At 36.0% G+C, this 22,643-nt stretch overlaps 1 protein-coding gene across 12 annotated transcripts in view; it reads left to right on the plus strand.

Moving 5' to 3' along the window:
• PAM (peptidylglycine alpha-amidating monooxygenase) overlaps positions 1-22,643 on the plus strand; it is a 162,591-nt gene that overhangs the window by 110,953 nt on the left and 28,995 nt on the right. For 11 of the 12 annotated variants that reach the window (XM_075410864.1, XM_075410860.1, XM_075410866.1 and 8 more), the window contains exons 9-15: positions 3,903-3,951; positions 4,454-4,521; positions 6,143-6,223; positions 6,339-6,415; positions 6,706-6,809; positions 11,303-11,490; positions 12,151-12,222. In XM_075410864.1, coding sequence (XP_075266979.1) covers positions 3,903-3,951; positions 4,454-4,521; positions 6,143-6,223; positions 6,339-6,415; positions 6,706-6,809; positions 11,303-11,490; positions 12,151-12,222 — 639 coding nt within the window. The remainder of the gene's footprint in view (positions 1-3,902; positions 3,952-4,453; positions 4,522-6,142; positions 6,224-6,338; positions 6,416-6,705; positions 6,810-11,302; positions 11,491-12,150; positions 12,223-22,643) is intronic. The other variant, XM_075410867.1, reaches the window with a different exon arrangement.

Consider the following 22,643-nt stretch of genomic DNA (forward strand, 5'->3'; position numbering starts at 1 on the left):
CACAGCAAAGCTCAGAAAGAGTTTGCGCCAGGAACTGGCTTGGCCTCACTGTAGTTGGAGTTCTTGGGTGGAGAGTTCAGCAACTTTGAGTGTTTCGAGAAGGTGAGCTGTAGGGAAGGAGAAGCAAGGAAACAGCATTTCCAGCATACCTCTGTAGTTGTTAGCAAAAATGTTTAGCTCAGGCATAGCTAAATATAACCACAGACAAAGTTATATCAGCTGTAGGAAGTTGTTAAAAGACTAGACTGATGTGTCTGTCCATTATTTCACTCTTGACAGAGCCCTGCTGATTAGATTCTTATGCCAGAATTTGATTTATGTTTCTCTCGATACTGATTAATATGATTTCCTTGTATAGTAGTAATAACAACTTTCCCACTGTCTTCAGTTCATTTTGAAATTGCTCAATTTAGACGAAAATACTGAATGAATTTTTTTTTTAATAGTCTGAAAATTTAAATATTGTGAAAACACTTTAATATTGTCAAAATGAAATGTGTTGGAGTCCTTTCCCTCCTCCTGCTGCTAGAGACACACTATGGCACAGTAAGTCTTAGATTTTTCAAACACAACGTATTCAAACATGACATGTTTGGCATACAACAGGTTTGGTTTTATTATTTTGGGATACTTTTTCAGCCGTGTTTACAGACAGCATGGTGATGTTTTCAACTGCAAATTGCAAAACTGAGAAACACAAGACTACCAATTGCATTTTAAATTTTTAAATTTTAGATTTATTACTTTGAGAGTAAAATGTTCTGAGAGGAAGCAAGCATTTCCCAACTGCCATTAAAATTGATGTAGCACAAACTTTCTAACAATGTTATAAAGCTGAGTTCTGCAGCATCACCTCTGTTACGTGAACAGCCAACATTTTAGTCAAAAAATTTAGTTTGAAATGAGAAAGGTGGGGCAAAAGTCATTTCACAAAGACATTTATAGCAAGCAGAAGTATTGAGATTGTAAGCTTGCTACAGTGAAGAGTAGAGGATGATGAACAATATGCGCATGTCATGGTTTTTTTCTAAAATCATGAGCAAAGAATTTAATTTCTCATTCTCTTAAATGTTTTCTTACCATTCCTCTACTTTTGTCCGACTAGCTTAGTCTTTCTTGTGCTTTTGGATTCATGACTTGGCCATTTGGAAGCAAACTTTGTTATCTGTGATTGAAAACTAGTGCCTATTCTGACATGGCATGACTTCAGTTTTTCTTCCCATCTTTATCCATTGCTGACCATATCTTGACTTTGTCGTTTTTCCCTGATCTTCTCTAACTTAGTCTTTTGTTTGATCCTGTCCCCTCTCTCTCTTTCAATCTTTTCTCCTCTTTCTTTACCTCTCTCTCTGCCACCCACTGCGAATAATTTACCTTGCAGTGAATGTATTTGTAGAAAGATTTTTTTTTTTCATTTTTAAAAAGTAACTTTAAAAAAACGTTTGAAGACTGTTTTTTAAATCTGTTTTAAAGACTGTAAATTGGAGAATTTTTATCTTAAACTGGAGAATTTTTATCTTAAATTTTAGGTTAATTTTTTGGTGTCTGCTGTTTTTCTGTACAAACAAACGTGTATGTTTGCATAAAAATGACATATAAGAATGTATGTTATCATACAGAAAATATCTATTTTCTACAATTTATTACTTATTTGGCTGTTTACTTGTAAAAGAGAAAATGTGGGTGATACAGTGGCAATAACTGACTGACTAGCTTTGCATTTTTGTGCACATGTGCGTAGTCCTAAGATGCTTCTACTGTAATTGCAAGTGAACTTTGTCAGTACTCTGCCAAATGCATACTCAATCCATTATACAGATGATAGATACCAAATTCTCTTCTATTTGAGGCAATATACGTGTGGCATAATACAGACAGTCAGAAATTCCATCTGCATTGAATGGGTATGCTTTTGTTTCTGCATTGACAATTGAATTTTCAGCTGTTTCCTTCTGATTCTTCACACTTGGTTTCAAAAATTCTCAGGAGACATGCTTTCCAAACATTCAATGCAACTATGGTAGCAGGTAGTCTTGCTGAAAGAGTTACTGTTATAATTTCTCTTTTGCGTACACAGTGAAGACTTTCCTTTTTTGTTGTCCACAACTGTAATTTACGGATTCTGATTTTTAAATACTGAAGTGTTTGGTGGGGCATACAGAGCTGAAGAAACTAAGAATTCTCAGATCCCATGATGATGAGCAGTATGAGAACCTAGTGAAATTGGGTTAGCAACTTTCTCACATAATCACAGAATGGTAGGGGTTGGAAGGGACCTCTGTGGGTCATCTAGTCCAGCCCTCCTGCCGAAGCAGGGTCACCTACAGTAGGCTGTAGAGGACCTTGTCCAGGCGGGTCTTGAATATCTCCAGAGAAGGAGACTCCACAACCTTCCTGGGCAGCCTGTTCCAGTGCTCCGTCACCCTCAGAGGGAAGAAGTTCTTCCTTATGTTCAGCTGGAACTTCCTCTGCTTCACTTTGTGCCCGTTGCCCCTTATCCTGTCGCTGGGCACCACTAGAAAGAGTCTGGCCCCATCCTCCTGACACCCACCCTTCAGATATTTGTAAGTATATATTAGGTCCCCTCTCAGCCTTCTCTTCTTCAGGCTGAACAAGCCCAGCTCAGCCTCTCCTCGTAGGTGAGATGTTCCAGTCCGTCACCATCCTCATAGCCCTCCGCTGGACTCTCTCCAGTAGCTCTTCATCTTTCTTGAACTGGGGAGCCCAGAACTGGACAGAGTACTCCAGATGAGGCCTCACTAGGGCACTAGTACTAATACTACTAGCACATAGGTACTAATTCGTATGTTCTGTAAACATAAGGATTGTCTACTTTGTGAACATATTGACAGTTAGTTCTAGTATCAATGGTGGTAAAAATCAAACTGAATATTATCCCTTAATAATGAAATTTGTTGTGACTGAAATAGCTAATGTTTGAAAAACTAAACTGATACTCTTTAATCTGTAAAGTCTCCCTGTTTTGTCCCACTCTAATCATTATACTTTCTTCTGTTGAAATGCAGTCTTTTTTCAGTTCGCAATCTAGCTACTGATGGGAGGAAAATCTTTCCCCAGTTACCAGTTGTTAGCAGGTCCATAGCTACACTGTTCTTTTTCTTACTTGAAGCATATACTCTTAGAGGGTGTTTTTTTCAGCATTTTCTATTTACTTGCTTTGGAGTTATATCCATCATCTAACTACGGCTATTTTTGGTATAAACGTAAGAAAAGGAAACTTTCTTGAAAAAGAATGGAGATTGAACTCTCAGATCACCAACTGAAATTGAGTAACTATCAAGACAATAGTATCTTTACATTATAACGTCAAGCATATTAGAGAATACTGATACAGTACATTAACAAATGAATGAACTATTTTTACTGTCTTTCTAGAATATCTAGTGTTAAGCAGAACCGCTGTCTGTGTTGGTATCTCAAGTTCACCTGTTGACTTTATTACAAGGATTTCTGGCTGCTTCATTATTAAAGGCTAAAATCACTGCTTTTCCACAAATCTTTAATTTTTCTGAATTTGGTGAAAATACAGATTTGTTTGCAGCAAACAAACTTTTTCTGCGATTGTAAAAATGACACTGTTTCATCTCCCACATGCTAGTTCATAAAGATCTGCAATTTGTAGTGTCAAAAAAGCAGTTAGTTTTTCATCTACCAGAGTTTTGCTCTGTGTTAAAATTTTGCTACAAATGCAGCACTCTGATGTTCATGTTTGTGCAAATTGGAGTAATGTTTCCACACTATGAAAGTTTTCCTGCAAACAGTAAGATTAAAACTTATTTTGTCTACCAGTATTTTTTATACAGAAGAAGAACTTTATTAATGTGGTATAATTTCATATGGGTTCAGCTGATAATGATTAAACCATTTTGTGATTTGTACAGATAAACATAAGGACTGCTCTGGTGTGACTTTACATCTGACACATCAAAAGTAAGTATTTTTTAAAATACCTGTTATGATTTTTTTTTATCAGAACAGAAAACATGGAAAACCCTCCTTTAGATTCCTTTGAAAACATGTGAAGTAAAAATAATGCAGACTTCACAACATCAAGAATTTTGAAGCTATGTGTCATCTGTTGGCAAAAATTTTAATTTCTGATAAGAAACTTGATGAAATGGTGCTATCGTTACTGAGTTAATCCAGTTTAAGACCTTCATATTTAGAAATCTGGGACAAGGATAGCAATATGTAGATGATCACTTTGTCCTATTTCACATACTTTTAGAAGATGCTTTAAAAATTATAGCTCAGTATGAAAAAAAGGAGGGAAAGGGAAGTGCTGTGTAACAGCTTTTTTCTCAGTAGACCAGTTTCAGATGTAATCCAACATTTAGAAATAAGTGGTGTTATAACGTTATTGCATATCATGTCACTTGCAGTCAGGTTTTACAAAGGACCTGTTTAGCAGAGCTTGGGTTTTGAATTGCAGGCAGCCTTTGATTGCTGGAATGTATCTTATGATGTCTGTGAACACTGTAATACCACCAGGCGAGAAAGGTGAGTCATAATTCTACAAAGTGATTATATAATTTCAGCATGTGATTTATTTTTACTGCTTATTGCGGAAGAAAATTTACCAGAGACCTGCTGAATTGTAGGTGGACTAATGAATTGGTTAATTAAACAAATGATGAAAAAATAGTTATAATTTTAAGATTATATCATATTTCCTGATGACTATGTCAGCAAAGGCAATCAGTGTTGTAGAAAACAATGGTGGACAGAACAATAATGATCTGTGCAACACTGAAGTTTCTAGGATTCTTCAGAGTATTTCTTTAATTTAATTTCTTCTTTTTACCAGAAAAGCCCGACTTATTTTCTTATTCCTCCCCCCAAGCCATCAATTTTTTTTCACTCTTCTTCATCTGCATTGGTCATTCGTGCTATTTGTGACTTACTAACAGTTCAGTTTTAATAAATTAATTTCAACCAGTAAGGAGCTGTTTGTTAAAAATTTTATTACTGTGTTCCTAGTTGGTTAAAAGGTCAAAATGCTGAAAAAACATTGTAAAAGAAAGTTTCCACACAGTTTCTATGCAGAACCCTTCTTAGTGGATTTTATCAGAAGCTCAGTTTGCATAGTCCTATAATTTCTTCAAGCTAGCATGGAATGTTCTGTTTTAAGGAAGTTGAACACTGACTTTACATTTTCCTATGCTATACTGGAAATTTAAATTAGATGTCAGGGAATACCATTTGTCCCGTTTACAGTTAGTTGCCTAAACAGAATGAGGTAGTCACATGCTCAGCTGACTCCAACTGTTTGCTGAATTCACCAACTTGAAGTCTTTTTTATTTTGAATTGAAACTTATTTTGCTCTTCGATATGAAAACTTATCAAGTTAATCCCACCACCACCCCCGAAATATTTGCTCAATGCAGAAATTCATTTTTTCACCTGGAGGGGTGAGAGAAAGGGGAATAAAAACGATTCTGTGCTTGTTGATAACTGCCTTCACATGTTCAGATTTGCAGTTCTTACATACAGAATGATGTTTGTTAAAACAGGAAAAATGTAACCAGTCCCCATATACCTCTCAGAGAGGCATCGTCAGAGGAATTTCTCTGTAGGCTCTTCCTTAGCTGTTGTTACTGCACCTGACACTAGTACTAGCGCGCAGACCTTGTCTGTACAGCTCTTCTCTGCCAAAGTCAGCATCTAACCGTAAATGTTTAAGACTAGGCCTCGGTGTTGAAATCAAACCTTCATTATAAGTTGTATCAGTTTATTTAATTTTTCTCTCGAGTTCACTGTTTACCGTAGCTGTTTATTTTAAGTGTCCCTCAACATCGTCTGTAAGCAATTTTTTTTACTTTGTTAAGTAGCAGTAGTGTATGCTAGAAAAAATATTACTGAATTTCAGCCCAATTTCATATGTACATCATCACAAAGTAATTTTCAAATGACTTGTACTATATTTTGTTAGGTTTTCTCCACAGATGTCTTGAGAAAGACACTGCAGAAATATAATGTATTATCCAGTATCTTTTGAAACTATCTGTTGTTCAGTGCAGGTATACCTTCTGTAAACCACACTGAATGAAGTACAGTAGTGTAGCTATTCTCTGTATGATAAATAATGTGTTTTTCTTTGTTGCCATCATATTTTAACAGTGATTGATGCAGACATTGCCTGCCATTACAAAAGGTTTCCAATGCATCTTTTTGCATACAGAGTTCATACACACAGACTAGGTAAGAGTTTTATTGCAACACAGGAATATCAAATACTTGAGAGAAAAATGCAGACAGCACAACATATTTTTTTAAAGGTATGTCTCATGTTCACATATAAATTGCTATGTTATAGGCAAAGTGGTGAGTGGATACAGAGTGAGAAATGGTCAATGGACATTGATTGGTAGACAGAGTCCACAACTACCACAGGTTGGTTGTTTTTTTAGATTCTAACTGTAAATGTTAATTATATTTAAAACTGAGAAGCTGAATTGGCAGTCATGTACCCACACATTTGTGTCATGGTGTTTCCACTGGTACGTGTTGTTGTGCCACTGGAAGTGAATACTGCCAAGAATTATCATGATTATATTATGATGCAAGAACTGTTCTGAAATTACTTTTCAGATGTGTAGCACTGTCATTCTCATGTGTGTGTACATTGACATAAATAATACGAGATGCTTTCACTGATTATGGTGAATCATGCTCTCTTTCAGGCATTCTATCCCGTAGAACATCCTGTAGATGTTAGCTATGATGACATCCTAGCAGCCAGATGTGTGTTCAGTGGTGAAGGCAGAACTACAGAGACACATATAGGGTAAATTTTCTCCATTTGCTCCATTTCATAATCATTTTTTTCCAAGCTATTTGTTATGTGTAGGACTGTATTTGTTTCATGTCTTCTTCCAAGCTAATTCTAACAAACTGTTAAGTTCTGACAGAATGGTCTGTGTTGCTGTCTAGTCTGCTGAAGATTTAACTCTATAACAATTTTCGTTGCCTTTACTTATGTGAATAATCACTTCGCTGAACTGTTTAGAGCATTCCTCATGTGAAGCTATGCTTGCCAAAAGCCTTACTCAGATGATGGGCTGTTCTGCACATAGTGAAGGATTCAGAATATGTGAATACTCTAAAAAATGTGGATCTTAAGAAGCTGAAGTTCTTTACTGGTTAAAACAAAATAATAAAGCTTCACAATTTCGCTTCATTATTTCAGAAAGAAAATTTATGGAAGTTGATAAAATTCTGATAAATTTTGACCCATTGTAAAATTTAACCATAAAAATTTGAAATAATATACCAGATGCTTTTTTTTCAATATAAAAATATGCAAGATTTTATGAAAAACAATAAAACCATAAATGACAAATAATGATAAATAGAAAAAGCTGAACTGTGTTTGTCTGATACTATTCAGCTGAAGATGACAGACAGAGCTCTAGAGCTCTATAAGATCAAGTTGACAAATACAGCTGTAAAAAGCGATGCAGTATTAATATTCTCTTAACTGGCTCCAGTTTTTTGAACCATAATTTGCTGCATATGTAGAGATACGAAGATGCCATGCAGAAATCTATCCATTCTGGATGTATGTCCTGCAGTACCCCAAGGGATGATTATTTTAGTCCACTGAGCACCCTAATATTGTATCTCAGTAGGGGGTTAAGGATTCAACAATAGTTTATCACCTTTCGGTGGGTAGCTTAAATACTGATGAGTAGCAGCTGAAGCAAAATTAATTGTTTGAGAAGAGGCTTTTACAAAGGTCATAACACTAACAAAAATATATCAAAAACCTTAATTTAATTGTAGAACTTTTTTTCACAAATTCTAAAAGTTTCTGCCATGTTTCTGTAACGTTCCCCAAAGCAGTTCCCATTTGTTGAATAATCCGTACAGTTAAAGAAACATTCCTAATACAATTACGGTCTTTTACTTCAGTGTGCTTTTAATGAGGAAGTAATAGGAACAGAAGTCAAAGAAAGAAGCAGACATTTACATTTTTATTACATAATTTCTACCAATGAATCTGAAGAAACAGTGTATAAGCATTTTAATCAAATAGTTAAAGGGTTACACAAAATCTTGTGCATACTATGGAAGTAGATAAGGTTGGAAAATAATTATCACCATAATATGAAATGAATGAACGAAAAGGAATGCATTCACAACAATGCTGGTATATGGAAAGTTATACAGATAAAATAATTAAATGAAATTTGTATAAATCTTGGAAAATGTTGACCTGATGTTGCAGTTGTCTTGCTCCCAATCAGAAATATTAAAAGAACCTTTGAGTTCCAAATATAAACACTGAAAAAATGGGAAATGCAAATGTGAAAGGAAAGCTGTGAAGTAATACATGTCTGAAGAGGATCAGCTCAGGTCTGCATGTTCACTTTCCCAGTCTACGTATTTAATTTTCTGCCTGTGTTTTTGTTTTTTCTGGAACTAGCTGAAAATAAGATCTTAAATTCCTTAAGTGATTTATCTTTAATAGATATGGAAGGCAGAGCTGAAACAAACTTAAGAGTTCATTTTATCCATTTACCTTTCCAAAACTGATCAGCTAAAGCTTAACCATTCATAATATATGCTAACTGTAGTTAAAACATGACATATTCTCAATGTCATACTTTATTGACTGTGTAATAATTTCTGTGATTGTCAGCTAGTCCCTTTCATATGAATGAAGTGTCATTTTTGGCGAAGTGTATTACTTAGTATCTAACTTGGGAAGGTGGATAGATGTTCTTGGTTTTATATACCTTCCTTACTGTTCTCTGTTTCTTTACACATTTGGTCTTGTTTTTTTCATGTTTTTCTTTAGTTATACTAACTACTTTCTATTATTTCACATGATCTCATGACCCCCATGGTTCACACTAACCTTTTTCATCCTGCTTCCTCTCCTTGTCTGAGAAACTAAATTAGGTATTGAGGCATGCCTCTTAAATGTGTAGGGTTTGTCAAACCAAGGTTCAGAAGTGAAAGCTGATTTTCCTTGTGCAATTGACTACATACAAGTTGAGGTTAATGACATGAGCACAGACTGTGTAAAAAGGTGAGGCATGAGGCGTCTCTGGCGTAAAGAGGTGAGGCAGGAATCATCTCTTCAAAAGTTTCACGAATTGTCCATTTCAGTTAGCTGGATTTCTCCTCAAGTTCAAACTTTTGTACATTAGAGGGTTGAATTATCCTTTGTCAAATAAGGACATCAACTCTTCCTGATTTATGAAGCAAGATTTCTTCTAATTTTTGCTACAGACCAGTTAGTGTTCCATGCAAGCAGCCACTGCAGTTTTATAACAGATAACCTAATGATGTTTCAGAGTAAACATTAGAGTTGATATAGTGTCAAATATTATATAGCTTACCAGTCTAAGGGATATCAAAGAACTGGAGCCCATTCAATGTAAAGATCATATGTTTGTAAAGGAAAGTGCCATTGGCCACTATGACTGCTTGTTTTTCCAGTTGCAATGTAATACATTGTTTAAAATTCTTAACAGACAGAAAATAGCACAACCTGTGCCTTCCCCTTCCAAAATATGTTTAACAGGTATTGTGCCATTCAAGAGAAGGTTTATGTGCCTAGAGTAAAATGTTCCCATTCAGTATTTGAGATTTTTTAACTGCATTATCTTATTTTTCAATGCTAAATCCTCTGTTTCATTATGCCTCACTGTGTACTGTGAATATACCAAGATCTGGATATTGTTCTAGATACCTGTGGCAGTGGTGTGAAGGTGGTTAATAGGATATTTCAGATTTTATTTCTTCTTAACTCATGCATTAGGGTTTCTACTCATCAAACTTGTGCACAAAACAGGGCTGCTCAGGAGTTCAAATAGCTAATGGAAGGAATTTTTTTTAACTGTAAATACTTAAAATAATCAACTTTGAAATGTTTAAGCACAGTAACGTGTCAGGTGAACCAGAATTCGTGTGGGTTGCACATCCTCTTTGCTACTGGAGTTTTAAAGAGGAGGCAATTACAGTGACAGGTATTGGGAGTCCAACAGTGAAGTTAATGCTTTCTAAAAACTTAAGCAGAGCTTGTCAAGTCAGAGTCTGATTTTTGTGGTCTCCAAGGGGTGCTAAATTTTCAATGCATGGAAAAATACCAATTCCCCTTTTGAAACAGTCTCTTCTCCCATGTTCCCCGTCTCCCCTCCGATTGATGTCATTATTGTTGCTATGGTGAATAAATGAATGCTGCAGGATGCTACTGGAAAAGTCAGTGCTGACGTCTTTTGCAAACAGCTAATAGGCCACCCCCGTATCTTTTTATGAGTGTGGGCTCACTGGTTAATTGTGAAAGCTAATTAAAAAATCTTAATGTAAACCCCTTTATTTTGTGAACCTTCCTTTTTAAGTCCTAGCTTATTCCATTGTTAGGATTGTAGCTATAAATAAAAGATATCAACCTATATGGCAGAGATAAAAAACAGAAACAGATCACAGTTGCAAAGAGGCCTTGTATTGTTGGCTTCACAAAGTAATATTTTTCAGAAAAAATTCTTTCTTATACCAGCTGGTTTTTTTTCTGTTGAAGAAACGATTATGTAGCAGTACAGTAGAGCCTCTTCTGTTTCAAGTGCATGCACAACATTTATCAAAGAGCTGAATTTTGCTAGTGTTTAATCATCCTTTTGCACTCATTTTCCTTACAGAAGCTTGTGGTCAAGTTATTCTCAAGATGGCAGTGCTGTCTTCTCTTTTAAGAGATATTTATGATGTCTTAATATGTAATGAAATTAAGTTTTTCTGCATTAGAACCAGTGTGATTGGCCAGTGAATGGATGCACTTGAACATGGGGAGAAAAAAACTGTCATAAAAGACAGCTGCCGAAATGAAACACAGATGTTAATTGCAACCATTCTAAATTAGGTTTGCCCCAAATTGACAAAGAAGTATATGAATGCTGATGTAATGAATGATGCAGTTCTGTCGTATTTCATCAGAACATGTGCATAGTTGATGACACACTGGGGACTGAGGAGTATAATGGGAAAATGAAAATGAAGAGCAGTTTTAATAGTTGATGCAATTTTCTGTAGAATCAAAACCAAATTGTCAGGAATTTCTGAGATACGTGGGGAGTTTGTGCAAACTGGTATTCTTCAGTATAAACTGAAACTTCTGATATTCACTGCAAAGAAGCTATTAAATCTTTTATTGTACTACTTCTAGACATTTCATTGCAACTTTTTAATATTCTGTTAAATATGTTAGATTAATTGAATAACAGCTATATTCAGCTCATTTTTTCCTAACTGCCTCATCTTGTCTGTGTTGTGTAGGGGAACAGCCAATGATGAAATGTGTAATTTTTACATTATGTACTACATGGAAGCAAAGCATGCTGTCTCATATATGACCTGCACACAGAATGCAAACCCTGAGATGTTCAGAAATATACCGCAGGAGGCAAATGTTCCTATTCCTGTCAAGTCTGATATGCTAAAGATGACGCATGGACATCATGAAGGTGAAAAAAGATTTGTAATCCATTTATTTAAGTCTTTTTATGCTCATGATGTGTTTGTCTGTGGTGCTTTGATGTGCTAAATTTTCATTAAAAGGAAATGCAATTCTGAATAAAATTCAGATCACTATAGACCATCACGGGATTCTGCTCTTGCTTTCAGTGGAAATGTCTGCCGTAGTTTTTTGTCCGTTTCTTCCTGTTGTCATCTTTTAATTTCCAGCATATTGTTATAGCTACGTGAGCTGTGTACCCACAAGATTGACCTCTTTTCTATGTCAGATATCAGTACTTTATATTAACAGTTTCTTAATATTTGCTTTATCTTCTGTATATTTCCTAGTTGAATCATAATGTTTCCATAATTTTCTTGATCCTACTGCCTTGTTATAGAAGGAATCAAATGTTTATATTGAACACTAGTAGGCATATAAGTTGCACCAGCAGTATTATCCAGAAGTAATCTGACTGGTATGTCTGTGTAGCAAAGTACGAAACTTGATTTTTTTATTCCAGTTATTTTACTGCTGCACTGTTTGGTACAACTATTATAGATAAAAATACCAAATGTTCTTGCCAGAAGGGCTTTTTTTCCCCAGTGGGACAATACTCAATTCCATTCACACACAGAGGTTAACATCATATCCTAAATCCATTTTTCAGAAACCAAGGATACTGATGAAAGTTCTTTAGCGCAGCAGGCCAAAAAAGAAGAGGAAGAGATTTTAGATCAGGGTATGTACTTGTTTATTTCTGTGTCAAGTAAGGGACTCACTAATGTAAAATACTGATAAATTATATCCTGACTATTAATGAGTTATGACCTTTTAAATCTGTTTATCTTTAATTGATGAAATTTGCAGTTTTTTCTACAGCTAATATGATTGAATGCTATATAAGAAATAATAAAAAAAAATAGTCTACCACTGATCTCTAGCCTTGTAGGTAAAATTTATTACTGCATTTTAATTTCGTTAGATTTTCCTGTCCTTAGTTTAATTTGCGAAAGAAGGTTGTAATTTATCTGTAAATGCAGTCCTAAAGAATGGACACAACGACGTAGTCCTATAGTATGTAAACTATTCTATATTCTGTATGTAACTGTCTAGTATTAGGTCTTCGCCTATTTCTCAGTTTGTATTACTATGTATGTATTAGGAGCAATATATTCTTATGCTTCAATACTGGTTGTACATGCAGTGGTTTGAGTGCAGCTCATGTTTTTTCACTACATTTGTGTATATTGTGTATATGTGCATATATGCACAACAACCCATGCAAAAAATATGTGTAGTACTTAGTTGCAGGAAAAAAATCTCTGACTGTTAGAAAGCTTCTAGAAATATGCTGAATGTTACTTATGTTTAGAGGTATATTAAAAGAAGACTGTAATTTAAAGTTCTTGTGGATCATGTGCTATTCGATAAATATTTGTGTAGTACCAAGATTTTTCTTGATGCGAAGGAGAAGACCTCGTCAGCTACAGTTTCATACTGTTTTCATTGAATAATGTTGAGGTTCAAGGACTAAATAAATTAAAGGCAAATTTCCTTTTGCCTTTAATGAGAGCAAATATTAGGCCAGTGTTTAGAGTTTTTGGTAACATCTACCAAAATGTGTTAGATTTTCCGTATACTCTGCCATTTTGCAGAGTTAACTCAAGTAATTAAGCTACAGTTACATAAAAACTAGCTTCTAGAGTGTAAGAGGGTCTTGACTGAAAGTACCTTAAACTACTAGAGACAGTATTTGCAATTCCATATCTGAAACTTAGATCTTAGTCAATTCAAGATTGATTTTGTTAGACAGAAATATAATTAAATTTTTTAAGCCTATTCCAGAGCAGAATGAGCTAGCTGCTTACAAATTTATACGAAGATTTATGCGGACAACCTGCTTAACCCTTATGTTACTAGTAAGGGCATTAGCATTTGGTTGAGGATCTTGTTATCCATGTCTTTTATTGGATTTGTTAATGTTTGAAACAAAATGTTGAAACAAGGTCCTGTTTTTACAATCTTTTCCATTTGTCTTTGAAATGTATTTCAAAGCCACATTTCTGCAATGCAGTCTCGTTTGCCGAGACCACTGTTTAGTACACATCCTCATCTAACATGTTTCTATGGAAACACACTGCATTGTTTTGTCCATTTGAAATTATTTGGATACATAATGTGAAATACTAAAACATACTAGTTGCCATGAGAAAATTTTCTTTCATGGTTTTGTTATTTTCAGATAAAAATAAGATGAAGCTACCTAGCCTAGCTTCAATTTTATACAGCTCTAACTTCAGTTGAATTTTGTGTGTGTAAGCAAAAAAAGCAGAAGGAAAAATAAGATCAGGCTTAGTTTTATTTTTGTCTCCAAAGAGGGAAAGTTGGGTGGCTGTTTTAGAACATGTTTTTTGGTCCTACAAGCACATGATCACCTGCGAAGATACAGTGGCATAACCAGGAGCTGGAAGTGGTCTGCTAAAATGGGCCTATAAAAACCACATACAAATTGGAGTCTGGTGTTGTAAGGTAAAGTGGTTTTATGCAATTGTATTGCCAATTCGTCCATCTCCTTGGGTAACTTTAGTGAGTTAGCCGATATCAACCAAATGTTGACAAGGTCTTAACAACAGGAAAATTCTGCAGTTTGGAGGGAGGGGGCAGTGGACCCCTAAGCTGCACAGAAGCAAATACATACTTTCAGTGAGGTAAAGGTTATAACACAAATTTTTCCTTTTATGGTCTGGCATGACATACTCTATATGATAAGCTTATCTACAAAACACAGATCCACCAAAATTCATGCTTTGTTTAGTTCTGTTGATGCTGAGCTCTTGCTCAGTGAATTCAGCCTTTGATTTGCTCTGAAGATTATACTTCAATGATTTTTCCATAATTCTGTGTTTTATCTTGCGTGTTTTTTTCTCAGTGACTCATTATGTTGTAGCAACTTAATTTTCCCCTCCCTAGTTTCAGGTATTGAAATAAACACTGTTACTTTGTTAAAACAGAAATAGATGTTGAATTGCTACATTGCCCTGGAGATACTTACAAATATAGGGGGTAGAGGCATGGTCAGAGACACATTTTTATGTGAGTAGTATTAAATCTAAGCATTTACCTCAAAAGGGGAAAAAAAAGCCTGCCATGTGAAAGTACCTGCCTGCTAATAATGTGTGTATCACATGGTTGCCTGGGCATAGTTTTAGAAGGTGTACTTACTGCTACACACAGGCAGTTCATTATATCGGCATCTCTAGGAGTTACCATTGCTATTATGTTAAATTTTCAGTTTCATCACCTTCACTCATCAGAAGCACATTAACAAACATCCTAAATATATTTAAATAAATAGTAACCATCGCAAAGTGAACGACTATTCAGCATAAAGACAAAGATAAATCCCTGTAGTGTTAAAATTAAACTAAACTTACCTTAATGAAACTGACCTCGTTACATTGGTTCTGAAACAGCAGTGTCACTATTTGGTGAAGAGAAACTGTTCATAGGAAGTTAATTATTGTAGGAAATGCAATTGATTTAGACATTTGTGCGTATTGTAGAGTTTCCTGTTCCTGCTGAAGCACAAAGTTCCTAGCAAAACAAGTATTATTTATGTTTATTTTTTGTTCATCAATAGAAGTTTGATTAAATTGTGTTCAATAGATACAGTAGTGAAAAAACCGATTTGCTGTTCATAGCGTTCACCATGTGTGCTAGATGTCTCTTCTTTACCTGTGGAAAAAAGGCCTAAATGTGTTTCGTTCTGTTTGTTCAGCACATCTCTGGCTGCAGTCTGTGGCATAATATAATATAGTTTAGGTTTGTTTTGGTATGCAAGCAGTGAAGCAGCCTTTACTATTGAGAAAGTCAGCTGCCACTGTACCTGAAAGCTGTATAGACAAAATAGCAGGAGTAATTTCTTAATAACAAGGAAGGAATATACAAGTGGTGGTTAATCAGATGTGCAATATTTCATTTGTTGGCTTGTGGCTCATGATTTGATACCGCATTTTGTGTGCATTAGATGTAATCATAAACTTCCGTTTGAAGCAGAAAGGGCAAACTTTTTTCCTAGAAAAACCAATATAATTATGTTTAAATGGCTTAAAAAAAAACAAACCCTCCAGAGTGGCTTGAAGTGAAAATTCACTTGCAGCATATAAACCAAAAATTAGATTTGATTTTTTGTTTTAGAAGGGCATGTATGTAGACATGTATACATTACGTACACATGAGAGAGAAAAGAAATGGGATTTTCCATCTTCCTTCTGGTATTAATGTTTACCGTGACACTTACAAAAGTACATTTTTGCTTGTGTCTGGCTTATGGATTTTAGAAGTTAGTACCAAAAAAGTAACACATATTTTTGCCTCTGATGATGGAATCTGAAGTGAGGGTCGAAGTTGAGATTATTTTGCTCTTAGTATTGGTCAGTTGGACTGTGAATATGGGGAGTTTTTCCCTCATCCCCCATTATTTTGTGATTACTGTGAGCACAAGTTATTCCAGGAGCTCAAATGGTGAAGTTCAATACAATGGAGCTTAAGATCTCACTTTTTGAATGTCCCAGCCAGACTCATGTGAGGTCGCCTTTTCACACCTGACTGTTTTAACTGAAATCCCATTAAACCTCCTTCATTTAAAATAATACAGCTTGAGTCCAGCATTCAGAAGTTAGCTTTTATAAAGTTGGGCTTGAAGTATGCAATCCTGGAATTGCAGTCCTGGTAATGAGATAAGTTACATAGTAAAACACCTCACTGGACTTCTACCCCATTGTTTTAGAGATTCTAATGTGTATAGTGATGGCATATTGATTGTATGAGGAAGTTTCTTTGTAAGAAGAATTAACATCATAATCCACACAAAGTGGGGGCTGAATTAAGGTAATTTTGCTATTGTTACCAGTTGGATGCCTAACCCATCTTTTAGTTATTTTCAGTTGTTTAATGCTATGTTTGCATGTGAGTGCACATGTGCATGCACACACACACACACAGATGAATACTTTTGCACAACATATTTGTTACACTGCTGGAAACATTTCACTAGGCTGTAGCTGAATCTGTGAGTTGAGAAACTGAGATGTCTGTTCAGTGTTGTATATTTTGCTGTTTACTAGTGCATTTCTGTGGAAAGCTTGTTGCAATAAAGATATACTGAACAAGGTTTTTTGTATTGGAATAGAAATTTCTGATTTATTTAAGTGAAAGGAGGAGGTATAGCTCTTCATTTATCTGCCTCTTTTTTGTTCGCTTCTTGAAAAAAAAAAAAACGAGGGGGAAGTGTGAAGGGAGGCCTACAATTTCTTCTGGCATAGGTGTTGAAAGGAAGAGGAAAGGACAGTCAACATGCAGGCAGGTCCTTGATTTTTCAGGTAGTGAAGTAGTGTATTTCTATGATAGTATTACATGGCAAACCTGTGCAGCAGAGTCAATCAATGAGACTTGATATATTTTTATGCTAGTACAAATAACCATGAGTTACATTCCTTTCTAAAATAAATTTTTAGTAACTTTTTCTGGTTTGTGTGTGGTTGTAAGAAAAGAGAGGACTTCACTTTGGTAAGTGGTTAAAATTTCTTAGCTTGATGGAGAAAGGATGAGGCTTGGAACAGAAGAGAAATTCACTTTCAAATATTGATGTGGGATATCTAGAATGAAGTGTTAGAGACATTTTTAGATTAATGCCAGACATAGGCAAAAATCTTTAGATGTTCTCAGGCTTGGGATGCATGTTTGGTGCTCAGAGATTATACAAAGTCCCTTCAATAGACTATGAAAGTAAGAGGAAAGTGACTGAATTAAACCTTTGAAGAAAATGCTACTGAAAGGTATTAAAAGCAATATTTACGGTTAGAGAAGTATAATTAGGAAGATTCAAAACTGCAGTGTATTTGCGTGTTGTTTCAACACTGAACGATCCTGCTTGAAGTTGTAAATAAAAGATGAGCCTTTGATTTGCTTAGAATAAGATTATTCATAATCTTTACAAAAGCATCTTCAGCACAGTAAGGAAAGGAGCATCAGATACAAGCAAAAAAATTGCAACTGGTATAGGTTGCATACCTAAGCAGGAAAAAAATATGACAAATACGGAAAGAAGCCATTGTAAATTGAATGTTTCAGTCTTCACTATTAGACACCTGATTTATGTTCTCTGGTTCTTAAAATTGTAGAAGGTCTTTCCGTAGGTATTTTCTGTAATGTAAAAGACTACTTAGCAATGAAGAACTGCAAAAACTGCTTATAATGTCATGAATGTGTCTGAAGAAATAGAAAGTGGACATTGTATTAGTACAGAAAGAGTTCAGAGAAATGATGAAGTCAGAGCACAAATATAAAACACAACGAAAATTATTTTATTATTATTATGGCCAAAATGTTTTTGGTTTTTATATTTTTCATGTCTTTTTTTTTTAAACTAAAACATGATTGAATTGAAGATAACAGAACTACTCTTTAATGATTAACATAGTTATAGTATATGTTGTTTTGAGAGAAGAAATGTATTTACAAGTATGTACTGAATTTCAGGACATGGTTTAGCAGACATGGTGGTGTTGGGTTGATGGTTGGACTTGATGATCTTAGAGGTCTTTTCCAATCTTAATGATTCTATGATTCTATGAAATTGAAATTTGAGGTGGAACTGGCATACTGTATCCGTGAATTACAAATGTGTGTAATATATCTGAATAAGCACAGCAAAGTCCTAGGTAGTAAAAGCATTGTGTTTATTGCTAGTTATTTAGCAGTAGCTGTTAAATATATTTTATTGTAACAAAATGATTGCTGCTTGTCAGGAACTTATTACTGGTTAGGAAGGAAAGGAAAGAATAGGAGAATTAGGAAACTGCAGCCAGCTTGGGTTTTGAGTCTCAGGTTCCAATTTGTTGATGAAGAACACACATCTGCAACAAAATGTAATCCTCGATGAAGGTTCTTTCATCTTCTTTCATACTTACTCTTAACCTTTAACACTCTTTCCCCGTTACCAACTCCTTTAACTTAGTGATTTTATAAACTATGTTTGGATTCTGAAAACATTTGTACATTAAAACATTATGACAGTTGAAGAAAAAAAAGAATCAATTAAAAACAAATAAAGTCCATTTACATTGCAGTAGTAGTAAAAGCCCTTCTTAGGGACTTGCAGACACAGAAGAAAACAGCTAATTATTTTATTTTTTAACCTTTTCTTCCATCTTTTTTTAGCTCTGTAAGCTGCTTAGAGATATCTTGAGAGCAGATAGAGTTCCTGTTCTTCAAGCATGACAGTTTGTTTATGCTATAAGTGTGCATCACTTCGGGCACAATGATGGTGACCAAGAATCTCTAGAGCAGCTTAACCCTTTTCACTTCCTCGTATCTAATGCCTCCTTCCCCTAGCCCCTCTAATCCCTTCAAAAAGAAAACAGCCTTACTTAATATTTTTTAGTTCTAAGGAATCTTTCCAATGCTTTCATCAAAGCAACAGATTAAATCAGTATGGTAGGCCTTGCATGAAAAATAATAGCAGAATGGAAGCCATTTTAAAAGTTGGTTTGGCCTACTAGGTCAAACTGTGTCCAACGTCACTTCAAATAAGTAGACATTAGATTTTGTTCACTTACGCAGTTTCTTTCCATGCCTTTCTCCCCTTCTTTTCCACCAGCAATGTTATCTTACGTATGCCTGTTAGAATGAGCTTAGTATCTTCGTCTAGGAGGCAAAGAAGACAAGAGAATTAAACTTTTGATTTTGATAGAAGTTCATTTTATTCACGATGGCACAGTCTTGAAGGTGATACTTGCAGCCAAATTCCACTGTCTTCATCAGGAAGATAGTTCTTCACCTGAAGTACGCATCCTCTGATATGACTCTTTAATATATTACATAGACATTACCTGAGGTTTAAGATGAGGCAAAGTGTCATGGTATAGCCCCGGCCAGCAACAAAGGAACATGCAGTCACTCTATTGCCCTTCCCCCCGCTGGGGTGGGGAAGAGAATCAGAAGAAGGTGGCAAAACTCATGGGTCAGGGTAAGGACAGTTTAACAGAATGGCTAAGGATGCTAACAGTAGCAACAACATTACTAATTAGAAGAGTATACAAAAGCAAGGGAATACACAGAGCAACTCTTTCTCACCGCTCAGTGCCCAACGCGCTCCCAAGCCATGATTCACCTCCCGCCAGCCAGCTCCCCCACTCAGCACCGAGCATGACGGCACACGGTATGGAATACCCCATTTGTTTGGGAAGTTTGGGTCAGCCATCCCTGCTGTGTCCCCTCCTGGCTTCTTGTGAAAATTAACCCTGTCCCAGCCAAACCCGGGACACGAAGTCACAGCTGGAGTCCATACCATTTGAACCCTGATCTCAGCACTTCCGAAAAGGCAAAGCACTGACTGTTTTTGCCAGGTGAATGCACTAAACAGAAGCACATCCTGAGAAGACAGAAACGTGCAGTTTCAGGATACACTCCAGTTTGTTCAGAAATAATTAGGAAACCTAAAGTCAACTATGAAAATTTGTCCCTTTACTACAATCATAATAGGACCAAGATGTGAGTTTGGAGGGACCAAAATACCAGCTCCATGTCAGATCAGACATGCTCAAGAGGAGGAGACTTTCAATACAAGCATTCACACCAACTGAGCTGCAGCAACACACACAGTGCGGTACCAGTCCCCTGTCAACACAGAGAACTGCTTGCTAGATTTTTGCTCTTAATCCCTCAGTTCTGATTATTTCCCAGTAGGACATCATTTTGTCAGAAGGCTGCAGTAGTGGCTTTGTATTTGAAGTCATGTTCAGCCTGATTCCTAACAAAAGTCTGGAACGCCAGTGACAGACTGCGGAGCCTGTCTCAACTGTCTCAGTGAAACTGTACAGGCATTAAGACACAAATGCATATTCTGGAGATGAGACTTCTCAGACACCAACAGGGTGTTCTTAGATTTTTTCTAAAATGCAGTAAAATGATTTTTCACATATGTATCTTAACAGCTACACATTCAAGCTCTCTGGACAGGCTTCCTATGGCTGAACTTCCCATCTGTCTTGTAGCTTGATCCTGCAGCACAGTGGCTAGATACTTCATCCAGGCTGGAAGTTGGTGCATTCAACGGCATAAGGGTGTGCTGCTAAAGGACCATGGACAGCGACTGCTCACTGCAAGTTGGGGAAGTCATGTTCTAGCACTCAAAAAAATGGGACTTTTTTTAGACAGGGATATTTCAACACCATTGGGATTCTATCCAGACCTTGGTGGTCAACATATTAAACTGTTCTATTAACCTTAAACTAATCTAGTCTTTTTTGAGACTAGGTGAGGTTCAGCTCACAGTTTTCAATGAAGTCGCCAATGTTATGATTTTATTGGTTTGTATGACTGTTTTCCAAAACACTGTTCTGTAGAAGAATTTTCCTAGTGTAGAACCGCCACAGTAATTAAGTTTAAGCTGACTGGAATATGCTTGTGCATTGTTTCATTCTGGAGATGTTGGTCTTGACAGCAGTCACTTCCTTCAGAGCAGAATAAACTGCAGCCAATCATCTTTTAGTGTTTTACATATAGGGAAGTGTTCTGATAGCTTACAGATAAGAAGTACTACATATAAGTACCCTCTCTGAAGCTAACCTAATCAGTGAGCTTCCTGGAGACTGCACTGCTAGACTTAAGTTATTTCAACAAGAAAAGTTGTTCATTCACCTATGTCTTCTGCTCATATCGAGGTACTCTAAAGGCCAGGCTGCCCCATTTCAAACAAGACCAAACAAACAACACGGTGCATCTTGCTGGTGTTCCTTTCCCACTGAGTATCTTCAGTCAAGCAACATCCTTCAACTGTTCCATCTTGTACGAGACAGCTGTAAAGCAGCAACATAAGATTGAGCTTCCATCTTTGCTGGATATTTCTTTGCAGAGAGCAACTGTTGATCGGAAACAACATGAGTTTGCTCTTTCCTAGTTATCTGTAGTGAATTCTGAATAACTTCTTGAAAATATGCTGCTTACAAATTTATTGGAATCTGCCTGGGGATCACAAAAAAAGCTGAAAAATGTTGATCTCAAATAATATGGGACCTCCATTCAATGCGTGGAGTTTAGGGAACAGTTGCATACGTTGTGTAATCAGGAAACTTCAATTCTTCCCTTTCACACCTGAACACATCGTTTCTGCTTTGTAAATACTCTGTGTCAAGATGCTAAGAAATTGACAGAAGACTTCAGCCTACTGTTTATGCCAAGCATATGCAGATATATAGGCTTCATGGATGTGTTTTGAACTTAAAGTGTAGAGATTTCATACTCATTTTCTCAAACATGTTTATTTAAGGTAAAGATCACAGTTTCAGAGCAGCTGCACTTCAGACCACTTTCACTCTTTGAGGCACATCCTTTTTCATATATTCAGTTCCTAAATATTCTTAATGGTTGTGGTTACAACACCCTTGCTTAATGAAAGCACTAATAGGACAAGTTTAACTTGGAAAACATCTCATGTATAGCCTCTGATAGTGACATACTCAAACCTCCTTACTTAGTACTCTGCTGTCTGAAAGTTCCTCGTATATCTTACAATCATAGACTCAGTGCTAGGAGAAAACTGAAACTGATCAACCTACTTGGAGATGAGTCCCTGGTTAATAGATCCCCTGAAGACCCCTGGATTTTTCTGTGAGAGCACCTTGTCCTAAAAATTGTTCCCTGGGCTTTTGTGGTTTTTAAGTTGGATTACCCCACTCTCTTTTCTTTTTGTCATCCACTGAGTCCTATCTCTTAGCTATTGTAGTAAGAAAAGCTAATTTCAGACACTGGAGCACTTTTTTTTTTTTTTTAATCAACATGCAATATCTATTTTAGAGGGTGAGTTAATTATTCAGTGGCAACCATTGCACAACAGAGGTAGAATGCGATGTCTTTGGCTGAAGCAGGAAGCTGGCAGACTTGTTTGTTCAAAGAAGATGAGCATACAAGTTGTGAGTTAGAGATCTGAAACCTTTATACAAAGTGTAGCATGTTGTTGTTCTTTTTGTGACCGAGAATTACAAGTAAATTGATCAGACTGTTGATACAGAACTAGGAAAGAGTGAACTTGACAAAGATCACTAAAGTTGCTTTAGAAAGGTCTGCAGTTTAAAATAGCATCAGGCTTGCTGGTTTCAC

This window comes from Opisthocomus hoazin, chromosome Z, assembly GCF_030867145.1.
Source record: "Opisthocomus hoazin isolate bOpiHoa1 chromosome Z, bOpiHoa1.hap1, whole genome shotgun sequence".
NCBI lineage: Eukaryota > Metazoa > Chordata > Aves > Opisthocomiformes > Opisthocomidae > Opisthocomus > Opisthocomus hoazin.